At 42.3% G+C, this 19,971-nt stretch overlaps 1 protein-coding gene across 1 annotated transcript; it reads right to left on the bottom strand.

Annotated features, from left to right (window-relative positions):
• Window positions 1-328: 328 nt before the first annotated feature.
• LOC115537667 (polycomb complex protein BMI-1-A) lies at window positions 329-13,143 on the bottom strand. The gene is made up of 18 exons (XM_030349713.1): window positions 12,946-13,143; window positions 11,912-12,023; window positions 11,112-11,175; window positions 11,002-11,036; window positions 10,257-10,317; window positions 10,113-10,169; window positions 9,846-9,908; window positions 9,140-9,195; window positions 7,862-7,926; window positions 4,496-4,627; window positions 4,136-4,232; window positions 3,465-3,520; window positions 3,084-3,134; window positions 2,766-2,874; window positions 2,145-2,190; window positions 1,685-1,783; window positions 1,449-1,529; window positions 329-994 (listed from the first exon to the last, which is right to left on the bottom strand). Exons 1-18 carry the CDS (start codon window positions 13,082-13,084, stop codon window positions 653-655), a joined length of 1,665 nt encoding a protein of 554 aa, XP_030205573.1. The 5' UTR covers window positions 13,085-13,143; the 3' UTR covers window positions 329-652.
• Between the last annotated feature and the right edge of the window lie 6,828 nt (window positions 13,144-19,971).

Genomic DNA, 19,971 nt, shown 5'->3' with positions numbered 1-19,971 from the left:
AGCCTACGTCAACCAAAGTCAGCCTATAATTCTCCCAAAGAGGCTAAACTTTCGTTGAAACTTTTCTAAAAATATATAGATTATAAAAAAATGACCATTTTAGGGGGGGGGGGGGGGGGGGGGGGCGACGAGCATATAGACTAACCCTTCTGATATAGGCTACATAGTATTTTTCTGAGAAGAAAAAAAAGTGTTAGGCTATATAGGCATGCTTAACTGACATTTTCAAATAGGTTAACCCGGCACACCTAAAATAGTCATATCAGTTTGACTCGAGAACAAAAAGTAAAAAGGACATCAAAACGTCAAATTAAAAAAGACAAAAGAAAACCATCAGTCACATCCGTAAAATAAAACGTAGCTTATGGGGAATAGGTAGGCCTACAGGTTAAATGCAGTTTTTCTGTCTACACTTTGACACAAAACATTTCCCATGGATAATCGCCATAAAAAAAAAAAAGGAACAGGCCAAATGTTTCATTTTCTACTACGTTAAACTTCCATCCCTCTTTAGAGTATGTCGAACAACAACGGCCCTTTGAGACGGCAAGAGTGACGTAAGAGAGACTACACGATGGAACTACACTGGCGTGAAAACTTCAGAGGAGCGCGTCTTTCGTGGGCTGCGAAAAGCCTGCGTCATTACGCGAGGTCATCCAGAGGAGGCGGACGATCCGTTGACAGACATTTTCCGTGATTTGATGCTGAATGGGTACGGCCGACTCTGGGCGAGGGGGGTTAAACTGGGAGCGCCGTTCTGGTTGTTGGGAGCGCTGGGGGTGAACTGTGGGTGCGGCGACTGCGCAGGCGTACTCGGGCTCGGCAACGACGAAGACGTGGAGGGGACGCCGGCTGGACTGCTGGCTTTGTCGCTCGCAAAGTCGCTTTCCGGGCCAGATCGGCCGGTGCTGTTTGGGGCCTCTGGTTGTGTTGGACTCAGCTTCATCTTCTTGCAGTTGGGTCTGACTCGATATTTCAAAGGTAACGGGCCATTCTTTAAAAGAAAAAAGTTTGAGGTTTAAAAAAATTGAACATTGGGGCAAAGATGTTCTGCACTCCTACCCAAAAGATTTAAAAACTATATATTTTTTACTCTCGTGGTTTTAAAACGCAATGAGGGTCATAATATCCTACATAATATTCGTCAATTCACAGGGACCTGCATTTGATTAGTTGTGTCACAAACGTTCAGGCCATCCTACCACCAATATGCTAAGACAAGCTATTGTCGATTCAAGCAAGTCTTGCTAATCTTTTATGAATGTTAAACCAGATGAAGACTATAACATTACATAATAATGCTCAGTACACTGTTTTACCAACACATGAGAAACTATTAAGGCCTAATTGTAGAGTTAGTGCTTTGTATGTATTGCATACAGTTACTCTATATCTTTCACACTAAACTAAACCCACAAAGTTGCAGTTAAGGAGAATTACATGCTTACCCGTCTCCAAGTGTAGATATAGGCTATATCCATTAGTGTGTAGTAATCTTTTAGTGGTTCATCTTCATACATGACTTCAACCTACAAATATAAACGTAGAAATGCAGGCTTATGAATAATGCATCGGTGACTAAAGCAGTCAACACATTTTCTGCTTCTTGCGGTACAAAGCCACCAATAGGCTGCGCTCACATGATCAAGGTTCTGTTTGCACAGATGAATGGGACTAATCTTACCTGGTAGGTGTTGGGGATATCCATTTTACTGCGCAGGAACTTCCTTAAGTGCATGACTGTCATGGCTGCTGGACACTGAAGGTACCTCTTGTTTGCCGCCTGCAGTTCAACACATTTCTATTAAGTTTTTTTTTATTTAACAGAGAAACGATGGGGACAAAATAATTAATGCATGTAGATTTCAGCAGTCTTTTTTTTACAACTAGTTTATAAAACATCTTTGTATTAGTTCTAAAATAAAAGCAAAAATATAAATTATGTTGAGATACATTAAAATTGAGAACCAAATTGTCAACCTTACAACCAAATATATGTAGCTTTTTTCTCTATCAGAGAGGATGATCTGCCAGTATTCAAGTGGTTCATCGCTTGAATGAATTGCTAACAAGTATTTTTGGAAGAAGATAAAATTACAAATATAGATCGGCTACAAACCATGTAGGAAAAAACTAATATTTACCTGGTCTTTAGTGGGCTTGTCATCTGGGACAACACCGAGTTTAACCCTGAATAAATGAAAAGGGTAATTCACAAATTAAGGCAATTAAGATGTGAGCCAACTTAATCATTAGACTTTATTAGATTAAAGCAAAATATGAATTACCTGTCCCCCAAATGTTATACATTATTTCTATACAAATAGTCCAAAAATATTTAAAAAGTTTAGTTTTTCTCAGATGTATACAGAACATACATGTACATTTATCAAGTTTAAAACAGTATTGAGAATGTAAAGTATAATTAAGAGAAAGCTATTCTTTGCTTAAATCTCAGCAAAGCATTTAGTGTTTCTGTGGTGTGGGTACTTTAAGTTAGTATTTCAATTGAACAACTAATTAATCAATCTTAGGTTTACTCTTGTGGTTCTGCATCTGTGATTTCATGTCACTAACTCTCAATGCAGTGCACTCTCCACGAGACAAAATCTCCTACAAAACATTCCAACCCATTTGTTCTGCTCTAAAAAATGTTACACCGGGAGTTTAAAAAAGGAGCTCGGTTTTTACAACAAAAACGTCCTTAAAACCATCGACTTCCATTGGATGTTTCTGAAGTTTTTAAAGTAATAAAAGGATCCTACCTGTTCTGGTCAAAGAACTCAATGGAGAGACTGATGATCTCATCGTCTGTGATGATGCGCTTGTCTTCGTCGGCCACCTCTCCGCGGTCCTCGTTCGATCCATTCGTAGCTGCATTAAACACACAAACGCACACACACAATGAAACTACAACCACAAAAACAATAGTCCTGTGGGTACATTCAAACTGGAGATAATTAGCCAAGTGCTGCTTCACAAGACACTGTATGGTAGAATTATATTAGAACCAAGTTTGCCAATGTGACACACCAGCTTTGAACACAACATTTCTCATGCACACGGACTAGACAGTTACACACCATCTACAGAGGGGTGTGCTGCATAGAAGTCTCTCCTCCTCTTCATCTCATCTACAGAAAGGAGAAAACAGAGCAGGGACAGTCATTAAAAGCAGACACGCCAACATTCAGTGGATGCACCAATCTTATATGGGCAGTAAGAAATCTGGTTTGTTCTAAACGTGTTCAATTCTGTTCATTCGGTTGACTTCCAACCAAAACAACCCATGCAATTGTGCTTGTTTTGGGTCGTTGACTAAAAGGGGATTTAACCCAATAGACCAGAAGTAGCATCATCATTTAAGCTGAATTGTTTTGTCTGCGGACAGCATTTTAGAGTTGGTTTGAGGTCTATGTGCAGTTGGCAGATCTCCTACTCTGCAATGTTGTGGTTCTGCTTACTTTTGAAGAGGCCTGGAACCAGCTTATAGACAATGTCCTGCAGCGTTTTGTCAGACCTAGGGAGAGAGCGAGACAGGGACATTAACTCCAGGAGGGCAAAAGAGAGCGAGTGAGAGAAATTCACTCCAGGAGAGTTAGTGAGAGCGAGAGAGTGACATTAACTCCAGGAGAGCGAGCAAACTCCAGGTTATGTGGTTTGGAATTCAAACACACTTTTGGGCAATGTACAAATATCATGGACCTCGTAGCAGAGAAAGGATGAAAACAAACCCTGTTTGCCTCTTAAAAACACAGAAGGTACCGTTTTTCTCTTCTGGAGGCAAATGCGTGTCATTTTTTCATTTTCTCTCTCTGTGCAGGCCTATTTGGCAAGCAAAGATTCCAACAGATTTGCCACACCCACGCCTTACAACAGTCTCTTTGACCCTTTCTGACACAGACCAACTAGAACTAATCAAACTAATCCCAGTAAGTGGAATGTGGTTAAGAGCAGAAAAGGGGACAACGAAATGACTTCAGAAGCAGGCACTTCCATACAATACATTACATGCAAACACACAACTAAATAACAAATCAATCTCAAAACATAAGTGTTTATTTATTTTGCATCATCCATTTTATGAACAACTATCCAGTGATGCTAAAAGGTAAAGAAATGGCTGTGGTCTCACCTAATGTTGAGAAGAGGCTTGGTTTTGTGCACTTGCACATCACAGATTGGACAATATTTGCTGGTCTCCAGGTACCGCACAATACACATCTTGCAGACTGAAAGAAGACGTTTAAATTAGGCAACATGTATTTTCCCTCACTGCATAAATAACGTAAGGTAAATGATCACGTTACACCCTCTTCCAATTAGTCCATGTATTTTTTTCCCCAAAGCAAAAAGCTCGAAATTGTAATACATAAAACGGTATTAATATCATGTTAACAACCATGCACATCAGGATTTTTTCTTCAGGCCATTTACGCAGTATGTCATTTAGCTTGCAAATTACAGAATTGTAAGCATTGTAGATTGCCCTCACATGAATGCAGGCATTCGATGATGGTGGTCGCGTCGATGAAATATCCCCCGCACAGGACGCACATGAGGTGTGGGTTCAGCTCCGTGATCTTTATTCTGGTGGTTCGATGCATGGCAAAATACCCAAACAGACCTGCGGAGGAGAAGACTGATTTACAATTTCGTTTTTTTTTTTATTTTACTGCGGGGCAGTTTGCAAAGTAGAACAACCAAAACCATTTGGGCTTTCCCATTGTTGCTCTGACTGCGTTAAAGCAACATTATTGTTGACGCTACTACAATACAGAAAGGCAACAATCGCTGGTTGATGAAGGGGCTACCGAATGACCTGGGGGGCAATAATCATAAATGAATCACCTCTGTGACAGACGGTGGGGATAGATAAATAAACATACGTGTGTGTAAAAAAAAACAAAAAAAACACCTCGATTGCAGATTTGGTTGACGTTGGCAAAGGTCACAAGTTAGCAAATGAAAAACAAAAACGAACACTGCGTGCAGCGCGGAGATCCGAGACCGAGAAATCACGTCGTGGTTTCCTCGCGTCAGAGGACCCTAAATTCGGTCGATGTCGATCGTTTAATTTCGTTTGACGTCGACGCCTGCGTCATATAAAACAAGTAATGAGCTATTTTGGAGCTGCGGATCGACCACGGAGGGGGTCGCGAGAGGAGACGCTCGTTCACTGTCAGGTGTGTGACACACATAAGTGGGGGGGGGATCTTTGCGTTTCTATGGCAACTTCCGTCGCTTTAAAAAAAAAAGCGCACGGCGTCTATCGTGGAGCCAGTCGTCAGGAGAGGGAGCGTGTATGTGCACCGCGACTCGACTCGCGCAGAACAGCCATCGCACCATTACCAGCGGAGGGGTGGCGAGCACGAGCATGGTGGGAGTGGATGTTTCCCCCCCGTCCCTCCACCAGCGCTCAGTCCGCCAGGGCTACCAGCATGGCTGCCATTTTGTGGGGGGAAAAAAGCACGTATCTTCCGAACCGACCGATAGGCTTCTTTCAAAGCGGGGAGTGAGGAGCTGTAACTCACGCATGTGTGCTCGTCGCTTGGTGAAACGTTGGAGTCGCGCGGATGCGTTCTGAAACAAAGCCATCCTCTCCCCGCAGAGGATCTCGAACGTTTTCCCCAGCGTGTGTGTGATGCCAGCATAACTTCACACACACACACACACACACACACACACACACACACACACACACACACACACACACACACACACACACACACACACACACACACACACACACACACACACACACACACACACACACACACACACACGTTTCATCCGTCCATCCTCTCCCGATATTTCTGCACAATGAGCCAATGCAAGTGCCCTCAAATGACCAGTGAAGTTGCAGTGTGAAGGGGTAACATCAGCCTACATTGAGGGAGGTTGTCGACCGATGGGGAGCTTTGATGGGCAGCAGTCCAACCAATGCCCATCAACAACATCCAGCCTCCAGTGGATTCAAAGGGAAACTTATCACAAAGCTATATCTGAGGGACACAAACCCAACGAGGGAGTGAGGATGACTCACTGGCCACCGACAATATAACACAATAAAAACTATATATCTGAGGCACACACACCAAACGAGAGAGTGAGCTTGTCTCAATGGCCACCGATAATATGACCCAATCAACCCGCCCCTCGGTAATATTGCATTTCTTTGGACGAACGTGTGAGCAACTTTTTACACGAACACGTTTCCAAAAAAGCCTATTGCAAATATGCACCATAACAGTGGCGCCATTAATCGACGCATTTGTTGACACAACTGCTGTCGCTCTGGGGCCCAATGTGACGTCGTCCCGGTGATAATGGGGCCCCATAGCCTACACCTTTTTTTATTTCTGTTTTTAAAAAGAATTGACGCTTTCAATGAAAACTCATGGTGAAAATCTACATGGCATGGCCATTTATCGAGGGCGTATAATAATAAATAATTGAACATTGTGTCAACTTTGTTAGGCCCACGGAACGCAGAGACAAGCTGGGGTCTGTTTATAATTCTTATGTGTCGTAGTGGGTTCGCCGTGTCGGTTTTTTGTGGAAATACGTGCATAGACTCTCTGTAGTCTATGTGCAATGTCCACTGAAGTAGGTTGGGCAGTGCCAGCCCGTGTATGATCCCGGTTCTCTTTTAAATGGCTTCTTCGCAGTAGGAAATATCCAAAGCCACTCTGTTCTGCTGACAGTCGCACTCACTGTGTTCCGTCAACCAAAAAGGCAGGCTGTTAAAGATCCATATTATGATGATCCGTCACTGCTCTGTCACCCCTGCCTTCGCGTTCCCTCGACGTGGGAAGTCCATTTAGAATATGGCTTATGGATTTCATTTTTTGGACTAATGACGAGCCACGATGGTGGACGGTTGGATTTGACTGTGTTTCCAGAGCTAGACGTTTTCAAAACAATGCGTGATTTTAAATGTTGAAAAACGAAAGCTCGTCTCGGCAGAGCTTGGGTTATTTTGAAAAAATGCATTAAATAAAGAGAAGAAAAAAATCATGCAAACGTAATAAAACCTTTATGATGACCCTCAATAATAGTGAACACAGTCAGCTTTGAGCCAATGCATTAGAAGTGATGTCTTGGATGCTTGCTTATCGACACATTGTCTCAACCAACCGACCGATGTATCAAGTAGGCTACATTTTTATTTTTGTAAACAATGCGACCCATCAAACCAAGCTTGCAATACACCAGGTGTTGGAAAGGTTAAACAATAAATCAACATGTCATTGTCGAACCACAGGAATCTAACAGCGTCAAATATAATTGAAGATCATATTTGAAATGGAGGACACTTGTCACGTCTGAGGCTTCCACCAAAGCGGGAACACAAGTTAATAAAAACGAGACACGACGGAATATGAGTAAAAACAACTCGCCACCATCACCACTACACTCTACAGATCCCAATTCTATAAAATCAGAAGTCAACGTGTCAATTAAAGTATTAAAACCCTGCTCGTCGGGTTGGACGGTGCTTCAGACAGCCCCGTCCGTGTCCTGATCGCAGCAGATTGGCCGGTTTAAAGAAATCCAAACGCCATACCACAAAGCCTGGTCCAAAACCTTCCTAAACAACACACTCTGTAAAAAGGCACAGTGGTAACGTGATAATCGCCGATGGAACAGCGTTTTCACGTGCGCAATAAAATAACATTTCTTGGAACGGTGACACAAAGCGCACCGTTGGAGGAGCGCTGGAACCAGCAGTCAGTCGATACCCCGCATCCACTGGCGGATCGTTTCGACACAAACCCTTCGACACACCGCAAGCTGTGCCACAACATCATCATACCATTCGGTCCGTCGGTGAGACGCGCTATCGAACATTACGTACCCGGTGGCTCGATGGGATAATCCGTGAGATCGGAGCCGAATAGACAATGAAAGTTAGAAGGCGATCAGCAGAAAATGAATAGGAGCCGAGCCGCCATCTTGAAACCGACTGCAGACGCTGTCAATCGCGCAGAGCGCACATTTCAGACGCGTACTAAAGTCTCGCTGGGCTCAGCGTCGCCGCGTTTTACGCGTGTCGAGAGGCGCGGGATACGAAGACGTCGGGCTCCTGGCGTCGCATTAAAGAGGAATCCCGGGTCCGTGGTGCGAGAACTTTGCCTCCAAATTCAGCTCCCTCCGTGGAAAACGCAGCACTGTGTGCTCTGTGGAAACTGACACCGTCCCCAAAATGGCTTGTAGTCCGACCGCCCCGCCGCGGTCACGTGCTCTCATTCCTTAAGGGTGCCTGGAAATTACTGTCGGTGTATTCTGGCCTCTGCTTCACGGCGTTGGGTTTGGTATAAAATGCGAGACGCACACACGTAGGCTTTATATATTTATATATCCACACACATACACACAGACCGCTGATCAGACATGTTACATAGGTCAATAGCTCATCCACACCATATAAAGTACATCCGTCCTTTTTTTAAAGCGCAGATGGCCGACCCGTAATATTTCTGGTGTGTGTGTAGACTGCACGAATCTGTGGCTGAGTTCGGGTTTTAGGAAAAACCCGCAATAGCTGCGTGCTCTTGACTCTCTTCTGCTGCTCACGACCCATTCAGACCTGGAGGTGGAGTGCGATGGGGCGCCCTCCTTCTATTTTGGGCCATTCGACTCACCATCCAGTGCACCGACATGAATTAATGATTTTAAATGTTGTAAAAGAGTGCAGGTCGATTGGATGTGCAGCCACAAAAGCCGATGCTCTCGTTTTGAATGCCATGTGAGTTAGGGTATCGTAGGAGATCCAAATACAGCCCGTCCCGGTATATAGTCTGTTTTTGCCAACTTTCGAGGCTTTCGTTCACAATGACTTATTGAGGACGAGAAGGTCATGCTCGTATGATTTTTATTTTATTTTTTTACGTAACAATAATGGTTTCATACAAATAAAAGGACAGCGTGCTCTGATTGACAGGTTTTTATTTACATCACCTCTGGGAATGAAAATTATTCAGCTGGGTTTCAGTGAAGCATTGATACAGGAAGATAATAAAACAAGTAGGCCTATCTCTAGGATTAACACCATTCCACTTCAGTGTATCCATGAGACACGACACAACTCGACAGTCCCTCAGGTCTCTCCCACCAGGCGCTGTAGGCACCTCACATTTGAGTCGCCTTCTCCAAACTCTTTGCTGCGTCCTTCATTTTCCCCACCAGATCCTGGGAATAAGAGGACACCCGAAACGGCATCACATAAGAGCCAAGCCAGGATAAGGCGTCGCATTTTTTGCGAAAAATAAATAAATATCTAAATAAATACAAAAGTGCCGAATAAATGAGCATATACCAAGATAAATAATCTTGACGAACGCTGACAACCCGAGAATACATTAAAAGTGAAAATGATATCCATTTTTCAATCGCGGGCATAACTTCAAATATACAGTAGGCCTATTTGACTATTTTAGATGTCGACACACTTTGATAGAGACTTTGATGGTGGGACAAAAAAAGATTTGCACACAGACCAGTCGAATAATCAGTTTTCACACTCATAAAGTGGTTCGTCTAATTGGCCTATTAGTAACAACATCTTGGAGTTTAGCCAATGTTTCACTCGACGCCTCCCGTTATTTCTTTCCATTGGCAAACCGATCGTGATGAATCTACAATTTCTGCATGTCACACTTTTCAGGGATCGTGGTTTGTGTAAGTGTGTAATTTTGTTGAACCAATAGGCCTACGATATAGTGCCCAAAGCGTGCAAACTTCATTGGAGAGCCGGAAGAAAGTCAACATGCTACAACAGGTCACATGTCATTAAGGGATCTGAATTATGTCGAAATAAGACAACATGACCCCGGTCTCACCTGTAGCTGCTCTACCGTACAGCTAAAGTTAATATCCTTCGCAGATCCCTCGAGGCCAGAGTTCTGCATAAAGGTCACACACACACACACACACACACACACACACACACACACACACACACACACACACACACACACACACACACACACACACACACACACACACACACACACACACACACACACACACACACACACGTTAACGTTAAGCCAGGACGTTGGGTCTTTTATATTGGTTTTCGCAATACAACTCTGGGTAAGTCATACCTCCACGTTCAAGGAAAGGAGGTAGAATGGCTCGTTCACTTTATGGACGTGGCCGTTCTGCAATGGACAAACACGTTAAGATATGGGGGGGGGGGGGGGGGGGAAGAGAGCTTGCCATCTATAACACATCACTGCTCAGCTTACCTTCATGTGGTACTGCAATCGCCACGACACGTCGTTGATGTGGGGAAGTTGACTCCCTATGCTGTAACGCCAGACAGAATGATTCAGGTTGAAATCTATTTAAGAGTGACTACCAACTATTAAACCAGCGATTGCATTTTTGTTTTATTTGACATTGAACATGTGAAATGGAATAGTCTACATTCAAAGGAAAAAAAAATAGCCTAGGCGAGGAAAACACCGTTATACTTGTTGCCGTTTATGAAGTATTTTACGCGCGCACGTCTATATTAAGCAGGGCATGGGTCAAGTGCACGAATACTAATGCGACAGATCAGCGAGGCTACACCAAATGAACCCCGCAGTTTTTTAAAAATCCATTAGAGGAAACCAAATCAAGCCACACGATTTCTTTGCAGCATATCTTGCGGTAAGATGGAACATATAGCAAGCCTCCTGCGTCTATAGGCCTAATATGCCTATAAGTTATAGTTAGAGTTTAAAGATAAATTAGCATGAACTCGAGCCTGATCGTTTTTCCATTGCAACGACTTTCTAGTGATATTGTAACAACCTGCATGGGTTGGCTAATCGTAGAAATCAAATATGTTATCTATATGTTAGATAAAATGCTATATAAACCAAGATTATATCATTATGAAGGCAACCGTTGGAGTTTACCATTTCTCTATTAGTCTTTAATATATAAAAATATAGTCCATATAGGCCTATTGAAGAAGTCCAAAAATATTGACCAATAACCTACCTTGTCAGTACACCTTCCAGTTCTTCTTTATTATTCTGCAAAAATAAAACATGTGTCAGACATTTGTAACAGTGGAGTAGGAATGAATGAAGAAATAATTAGGGTCTGACCTGGTACGACTTCCAGAATATCTCTATTCTCTCTGCGTCAAATGTTAAATCTTCAAGGCATGAACTGTGATAACATAAGTAACACATTGTACAAAGATAAACACTTTATGAAAAAAAGATCAATCAATCAACACAGAAGAAGCCAATTTAACCAGATCAGTAAAACCGGTTGCATCACAATGATTAACCAAATGTTTGACACAATATATATTTTTAATTAAACAAGGAACAAAGAAAGTTATAATGATACTTTAACACATTATTCCACTCCGTTTTTTAAATACTGTGCAAACCCAGTGAAGTCACCACTATGTCTTTGAGTCAATATGGACCAAAAAAACAATTCAAATCCCATTTTGGACAGGTATCTGGCGCATCGGTCTGCATATCATAAAAAACCTTTTCCCCGACCGCGGATATGTTTACCAAGCGCAAAAGTATGCAATTTAAACGTACAGGCCTAAACCATGATCTCAATCATTAAAGAAGGAGCATCTTCAAGCTCTTGCGGGTTTGTCCGATTAGGGTTGTTGCCTAATTGATTTCCACAATTTCCACTATAGGTCCTCCTACTAATGCAGAGCAGATTCATTCACGAAAAGCATTATTATTCCTTTATTAGATTAGAAACGTATTGTTTGATCAAACATTCAAATACAACTATTCATAGCAACATTTTTAATAAAGCAACTTATTGAAATACAATTACATCTACGCTTTCTGACAAAGGTAAGCAACAAGAAGACCTTGCTTGAAAACGAGTAAAATAGTACAGCCTACACCTTGTACTCTTCTAATACCTTATTGTTGATTTGTCTGCGTTTTGTTTGACCATTTCAAGTATGCAAGTGGCTGCAGCGGCGTGACACCGTTTTACAAGAACCCGGTCAATGTTCTCCAGACCAGGATCAGCTGTAATCAGAGAAAACCACGTTAAAACCTGGCAGATACAAACTGCGCCGATTCTGCGCAGACCGACACGAAGCGACGCGCATATGCGCACGTAGAACAAAACACAGATGTACACATTTGATGTAGCCTACCATTTATTATTAGGACACGCACTTAAAAACAAATGGAATAATTAGTAATCGCCATTTCAATGGCTATCTGAGCATATATACCGAACAATTATAAAGATAACATAATGTGTATGTTTTGTTGTCACTGTAGGTTAGGCTACTGGCATGTCTGGTCCGCCACATACAACGGATGTCTATCGAAAGGGGGACAATGTGTTAAGAATTGATTTCCTTTTTTCCCCCATCATGACACACACACACACACACACACACACACACACACACACACACACACACACACACACACACACACACACACACACACACACACACACGGTGAGGACCCACCACGTTATCCCATATGCTAATTGTGACATTTACATATCAGCGTGATTCCATTGTTGAGCTTAACGCGTAAGCATAGGCTGCAGAACGCACCGTGGCATGCTGCACATCTACCTGTGTCTAAAAGTGGACATTGTAGGAGGGTGGTGTAACGAGATGCTTTCACAGTAGCGTAGACTGACCGACAGACAGACAGAGTTGCCACTCGCAGCTTAGCCTAGCCTTATTACAGCCGTACTTCAACCTCTCACAGAACCGCGAATAACAAGACGCAAACGGATCCGGTCACCACACATTTGAGATCGGGTGTTAAGTAGTCTCTTGCGACGTATTAAAGGTAGGCGCTGGCTGCAGCATTGAGCGATCTGTGCTCTTAGTGTTCGACGTAGCATTCACAGGCTAACAGAAAAAACACCGGAAGTAGCGGTGGGAAGCAGCGCAGACAAAAGACGCTCGGCTCGCCGTACCTAGAACCCCGGGATCCGCATGGGCGGAGAGCAGGCTGCGGAACGTAACGTCTGTCAGCACCGTGAAGCTCCTCAGGTCGAAGAGAGACGGGTCTGCTGCAGACTGCAGTCCTTTCTGAACCGACTCTGATAGCTCCATCTTGCGTGAATGGAGTCGAGAGTAAATCACGTGGACGATCAGCTGGTGTGTGTGTGTGTGTGTGTGTGTGTGTGTGTGTGTGTGTGTGTGTGTGTGTGTGTGTGTGTGTGTGTTAGTGTGTGTGTGTGAGCGCGAGCTGCAGAATAATAAAGCAAGGCGATGCCTGCCCTCGATTGGGAGGGGAGAATGCTCAAATGGACGATAATCGATGTGGATTGCAAAGTAGCTGCCAAATGCGATAGGATTGTTTCTCTGCATTAAGTATAGCCACCGTGTCCCACCTCAACTGCATTTACGATAACTCCAAAGACCCAATAAAGTTGCTTACTCTATTGTGGGCATGTAATCGATTAGGTTATAGATTGTATTGGTTTATTGTCATATGGACCATTCGGCTATAGATATAGGTCAGTGACACACACAAATTATTTAAACAATTATTGGTTTTAACAATAAATGATAATACCCGAAATAGGAGGTTGGGTATTGATCCATAATATAGGCCTAACCGACTTCTGATATTGTTTCTGCTTTTCATGTTGATAAACTGCTGTCAGCCGTAAATAACCAGACGGCAGGCGATAGAATACACTGTCTACACAACACGCTCACATACAAGGTACAATCTCTTATCTGTAGGTTAATATCCAGGCTGTATCCAAAATCAAACGTAGCCTATGCTGCACTTCATATCAGGGGGTTATGGTACCAGTTTATTATATGCAACCTAACGATATAGGCTATTCAATTCAGTAGAAAAGCCGCAGTGATTAACTATAGGCTTTATTCAGACCAATGTATTTTCTATTTGGTTTATGCCGAGAGTTAGAATACATTCTTTAACACAAACATGTAGCCCCAGTTCCTCTTTCGTCTGTTTCTGTTTTATGCTCAAATGTTTATAGCCTACTACTAGTGAACCGAGTATTTTATCTGTCAATCTATTAATATCTTTGTCCTTGACTCTGAATCCGTCTTTTGTTCAAAGTCCATCCAGCCTGTTCGCTTGTAAGTGCAATGTGCGTCTCAAATCTGATCACCAGGCATCCGTTTGTGTATTTTTGGTACGGTTGGTGAGCTCCTGCAAAACTCGCGTGGTCCCTGTGAAATCATCTTGCACTTTATCAAGCAGAACTCACACTGAAATTAAGTTTGAATCTACACAAACTCTGAAGATAATGTATTACCTTTCGGCAGATTAACAGTGTCTTACGTGTCAGAAGATTCATTGAAAACAGGCTATGTTGTTATTGTTGCTTTTGATGCTGCTGCTTCAAGTTATCAACCAGTCTTGATAGAACAGTGCCCATTGACATTTTTTCGGTTAATAAATAATACTAAATCATATTGTAGGCTACGCTCATAACTCTTGAAATGGTAAAACCACTTAATATCAATCAGAGGTTATTGAGGGCAAAATATAACACAACATCAGACGTAGTGAATGTCTAATCGAATATAAATATTTAGGCTGATCATAAAATGTAATTTTTGAGAATAAGGTCAACTCATTCAGGACAGTTGTTTTATTTATCACATGTATGAACTGGTGTACCAAAAAAAAAATATTTATGAATTTATGCACACACCTGTTGATCATTAAGCCGATTACCATTTTAAATTCATGAATGAGACAAAACGATCGGCGAATAACCAAAAGCCGAGTAGTTTACGCTCACATGGAAACATCCACGCATCTTGTCATGTAGCCTAGCCTAAACGAAGAACATCAGTGTTATTTTGACCCTGTCTATTGTCGTTTGTTTGATTTCTTAAGGTGTGTCACAGTTGGATGCTGGTAACCATGTATATAATCACCAAGCTTTCTAAAAAGGTTTTCCTTCCGTTTTAATTTCACCATAAGCCACCTGGTCCTCCTGAGTCGTTTGTAGCCCCGCTGCGGTGACGCTCTTGGTGATGACGAGGCTTATGATTTTTTACCTTTGTGTTACATGCCCGTTTAAGAGTAAGTGAATTGTGTCACATATAACTACGTAGCCTATACATTGTTTCCATATAACATGAAACGCTTAACAGCCACGTTAGCAGCAGCAGACGAGCACCAAGAAGTTACAATGCGTCACAGTGTTCCTAATTCGGAAAACTTAACACACCGTTAATAGCCCATGTAGGTTTAACTAAGCGCCCAACACACTAGATGATGCTCTGCACGTGGTACGATGTTTTTCTCAGTGCAGACCGGAGACCGGATGAAGTGTAAAATGTTCAACCAAACGTCAGCGGCCGATTCCTGCCTGTTTGTGTCGCCTAGGCCTACTGTTGGATTGTTTTGTTCCTTCCTTCTTTTTCATGCTTGCCACTCTTCCCGGGAGCCGCAGGGTCTGCGACCTCCCCCTTAATCATATTCTCATGGAAGGACGTCTGCACAGCAGCACCTAGGCCGAGGAGACTGCATGGGCCGTGATGAGGCGTCCAGTGCGTGTTCAATGGATCGGAACGAATCGTACGCGCCATAGACCTGGACGCGCAGTACCAGTTGGACTATAGGCTAGGTTTTAAGACTATAGCAACGCTGTTCCAAGGTTTGTTTATGTGTGGTTTAAATACCGTGTTCGCTCGGGTTACGCACAAACGAGCATTTCAAAGAAGCCCATCTTAAAGTGATGGGACCATATTCAGCAGGCTGGGTGGCACCGTGCCAAACCATTTCTGGAGACCAGGAGGACAGGACAGGCGACCACCGTGGACGGATGTGTTTTATCCCTTCCGGTTATCTCTTTTAAGAGGGACACCAGATTGCCAAGATGATTAATTGCATTCAAGGTTTCCCAGCGTGTCCTTATTAAACCAACTGTCAAGGGTTCAAAGAGCAATTATTAAAGAGATCAAGCTCATCACATTTTTGTTAAGGGAGTTTATCATCTCTTCATTACAGGCGACAGCACAGCCAACAAATTAAGATAGTTCGTGTATTGTTTTGAAAAAAGTTATAGGAAATACTAAAGAGAGAGTGGACTGAGTGGAACTTAGCAAGTTAAAATGTTTTGACCTTTGGGCAAAGGAACAATCTTTGGTTACAATTTTGTAATTAAAGTCTGGTTTTGTGCCAAGAAACGTCACTTTAAACTACTTACAAGTTCAGCACGTCTTAATTTGAATGACGTAAGTAATGTGCCAGAAAAACATTTGATTGAATTGTCTTATCTTTACTTTTGGTTGACATTGTAGGCCTACGTATTGAAAACCCAAATAATTGAACACTAAATGCATCACAAATCAACTACCCAAATTGATAAACGGATAGATAGGATAGATCGATAGAATGATAGATTGAGAGATAGATTATTAGCAAAGTCCCACGTGCACACACAGACACAGACAGAGACACAGACACAGACACAGACACAGACACAGACACACACACACACACACACACACACACACACACACACACACACACACACACACACACACACACACACACACACACACACACACACACACACACAGACACACAGACTGATACAACAGTATGAAAGTAGCAGTTCAACGAATAGAAAATATGGATCTTGGTTGAATTTGAAAGAAGGAGGGGTGGGGGGATTACAAGAAAGGGGAGTGGGGGGGACCTCAATAATACTCGGTTTTGTGCAGCGATTGTGCCCTCTGTTGGAAAGACCAGCCCGTTTCGAACCTTTTTTTTTATTTTTCATTCGACATTGTGATTGAGAATATAGGGCTCAAGAACAGAGTTATTGTCAAATATATATATTTAATAGACGTGGCAGATAAAACGCCAGTGTCACCGAGAGACGCTAATTCTATGAGATAGAGCTTTAAAGAACTGCTTGCGTGCAGCCTCCTTTAAACACTATAGCTTCAAAACTCATTATTAAATCACTCTAACAACCGTAATGTTTTATAATTGCATTTTAATATGATGAATTTGCACGCTTTGTTCTGTGCGCCCGAAATGCAAGGTTCAGGAGACACTACTCCGTCCTGGCAAATGATATAGTGGCCATTTAACCGACATCATCGATGCGAGGCTAACAAAGAGCCCGATATCTCATGCGCCCGGCGTGCAGGGACTCGGTTGACCGCTGGGTGGCAGTGGTACGGTGCGAGTGGTGCGGTTCTTAATTTCTTTCTCTCTTTTTTCCCTTATGTCTCGAGGGAATCGTTGAGGGGGGAACAAAGAAAGGGAGGCTATGGCAGAGAGAAAGAAAAAGAAGCAGTGGTGGTGGTGGTGGGGGGCTGGATATGAGGGGTGAGTCTTGGGGCTGAGCGTGTATGCGCGTGTGTGTTTTTGTATGCACGTGTGAGTGTGTTTGCGCGCGCACGCGCGCGCGCGCGCGCGTGTGTGTGTGTGTGTGTCGGTGGGGGGGTTAGGTCCCCTGCGACAGGACTTGCGGAAATTTGAATGGCTCGCATTCACTTCACTCGATCGCGCATGCCCAGTGTGACTCTGTTTCTTTCAGTCATAGCTCTGCGCGAGGCAACACCACTACCATCACCATCATCATCGCCATCCATTATGACTTATGGCGCACGCCATGCTGTATTAGCTCTCGAGCACAGCCTTGGATATGACAGATGTAATGGTGATGATCCTTCGTGTTGAAATCCTGCCGGAGACGGACGCGTCATGTAGGCTACTTGCTATAGTTGAAAAGAGGCTTGTTTACACAGGTTTTACACATTCAACCCCCTATTTGGAGCCGCGATTGTAAATGAATTCAAATAGGTCCATACATAATCTCCCTTTAACAGCGAAGGTGGAGCTACCATGTTTTTTGCCGGAGTAACCCATACCCAGACCCTTGCATAATAAATTAAAATACAATCGTCAGACGGTTGAGCTTATATGGGCAGTTGACGTCAATACCGTAGATGTACATAACACACACACACACACACACACACACACACACACACACACACACACACACACACACACACACACACACACACGCACGCACGCACGCACGCACGCACGCACACACACACACACACACACACACACACACACACACACACACACACACACACACACACACACACACACACACACACACACACACACAACCTACATATTGCCTAACAAATTTCTGCATTGAAGCATATCCATCAACCGAGTTTTTAAAAAACATGGACAAGATGGCCATTTTTATATAATTAAAAAGATTGTTATTATTATAATTGTTTTTATTATGTGTATAATTATTATTTTTATAATTATAATTATTTATTATAATATTTGAAAACCTCGTTGTGGATTTTTTTTTTAAATAGGCTAACTAGATAATAATTAAAGGCTATAAACATAGACAATCCCTTTATTTCCTCAGTGGTCGATGTGCTCTATTTTTGTCTTATTATTAATTGATGTATTATTATTTTAATTTCCAACATAGCCGGGTAAGAGGATATGCCTCTGCACAAAAAAAAGAAAAAAAAAAGGCTGGTTTTCTCACGACCAGCAGCTTTTCCTCCTTCCTTCCTGTGGGTGAAAAGCAGCGCGTTGTACCCGCTGCTCAGGAGCACAGCTACCGATCGCTGTCCTCCTGAGCCGGGCTACTCTCCCCGGCTATCTCACGGTCATTGTACCAACGTTTATACATTGCATTTGTATTCATTGCATTAGATATCTGAAATAATCCGGCGAGTTGTGTTTGAGATATATTTCAGCGCGTAGTGAATCGGGAGTTCGCCGTCTTTGTTGTTGTGTAGGCGAGTCTAGCCGACGCACAGTGAACCCTACCCGCCATATTCCCCCCGTCCCCCCATCCTGGTGGAAGTTGAGGATCGCACGCAGTTGTTTTGTAGCCAGCGGTAGCGGTGCGTGTTCCGATGTGACCCATTTTTAAGCAGGAGTCACTAATTTGACTACACCAGCAAAGCAGTGGTGGCAATATGTGTGATGAATATAAATTAATCCGACACCGTATGGAAACCTATTATCACAACATTTCTGGTAGCGCTATTGAGCAACAGGTACAATTTGATTAAAAATATATATTTGGTTGTATTTTTTCTTTTAGTTTTGAAGTACAATTGCGGTCAACATGATGGCCCATGATGGGTCACCTCTTTCACACAGGATTATATGCAAGCAACCCTGGAATCTTGTATTCAATAATGTGCCACCACTTGTGAAATGTTTGAGACACTGCCAGATATCACATCTAGAACTTGTTTGTCATAGTAGTGGCAAACATTTAATTTCTCTCTGAGTAAGACAAGTTTTAATATTGCAGTCAAGAATCTAGACCAAACCATAGGACTATAGTGAGCTATTCTGGGAAACTATAATAGCACAATGAATTTTCATAAAATTTGCTATGCAATACTATGCCTATACTAGACTAAACTATAGATTACTATGAGGCTGTAATATAGCCCTCCATATCATTATATCTGCCACTTATTAATTAACATTAATCACACATTAATTTACCAGAGCAATTACTTTTGAAAATTACAAAGACACATTTATGTAATAATTCTGTGAAACCTTATCAACAATACCGAACCACAGTATATATATATATATATATTATATATATATATTATATATATATATATATATATATATATATATATATATATATATATATACAGTATATGTGAAAATACATTTCTTTGTAAGAAATATCATATTCCCTCCTCTCTCTGTCATATTACCAAATATATTTAGATATAACAAGAAAATATAATATACATATATATTTAAATAGTATATTACATGAATAATGTATAATTTAAAATAATATAATTGTATCAATGCTCCCTGTGTGCACGCACACACACACACACGCACACGCACGCGCAGACAAACACACACACACACACACACACACACACACACACACACACACACACACACACACACACACACGCACACACACACCAATACCAACACA

The sequence above is a fragment of the Gadus morhua genome, chromosome 23 (assembly GCF_902167405.1).
Source record: "Gadus morhua chromosome 23, gadMor3.0, whole genome shotgun sequence".
Lineage (NCBI taxonomy): Eukaryota > Metazoa > Chordata > Actinopteri > Gadiformes > Gadidae > Gadus > Gadus morhua.
The sequence above is the reverse complement of the archived record's forward strand: the minus strand, read 5'-3'. Positions and strand labels throughout refer to the sequence as shown.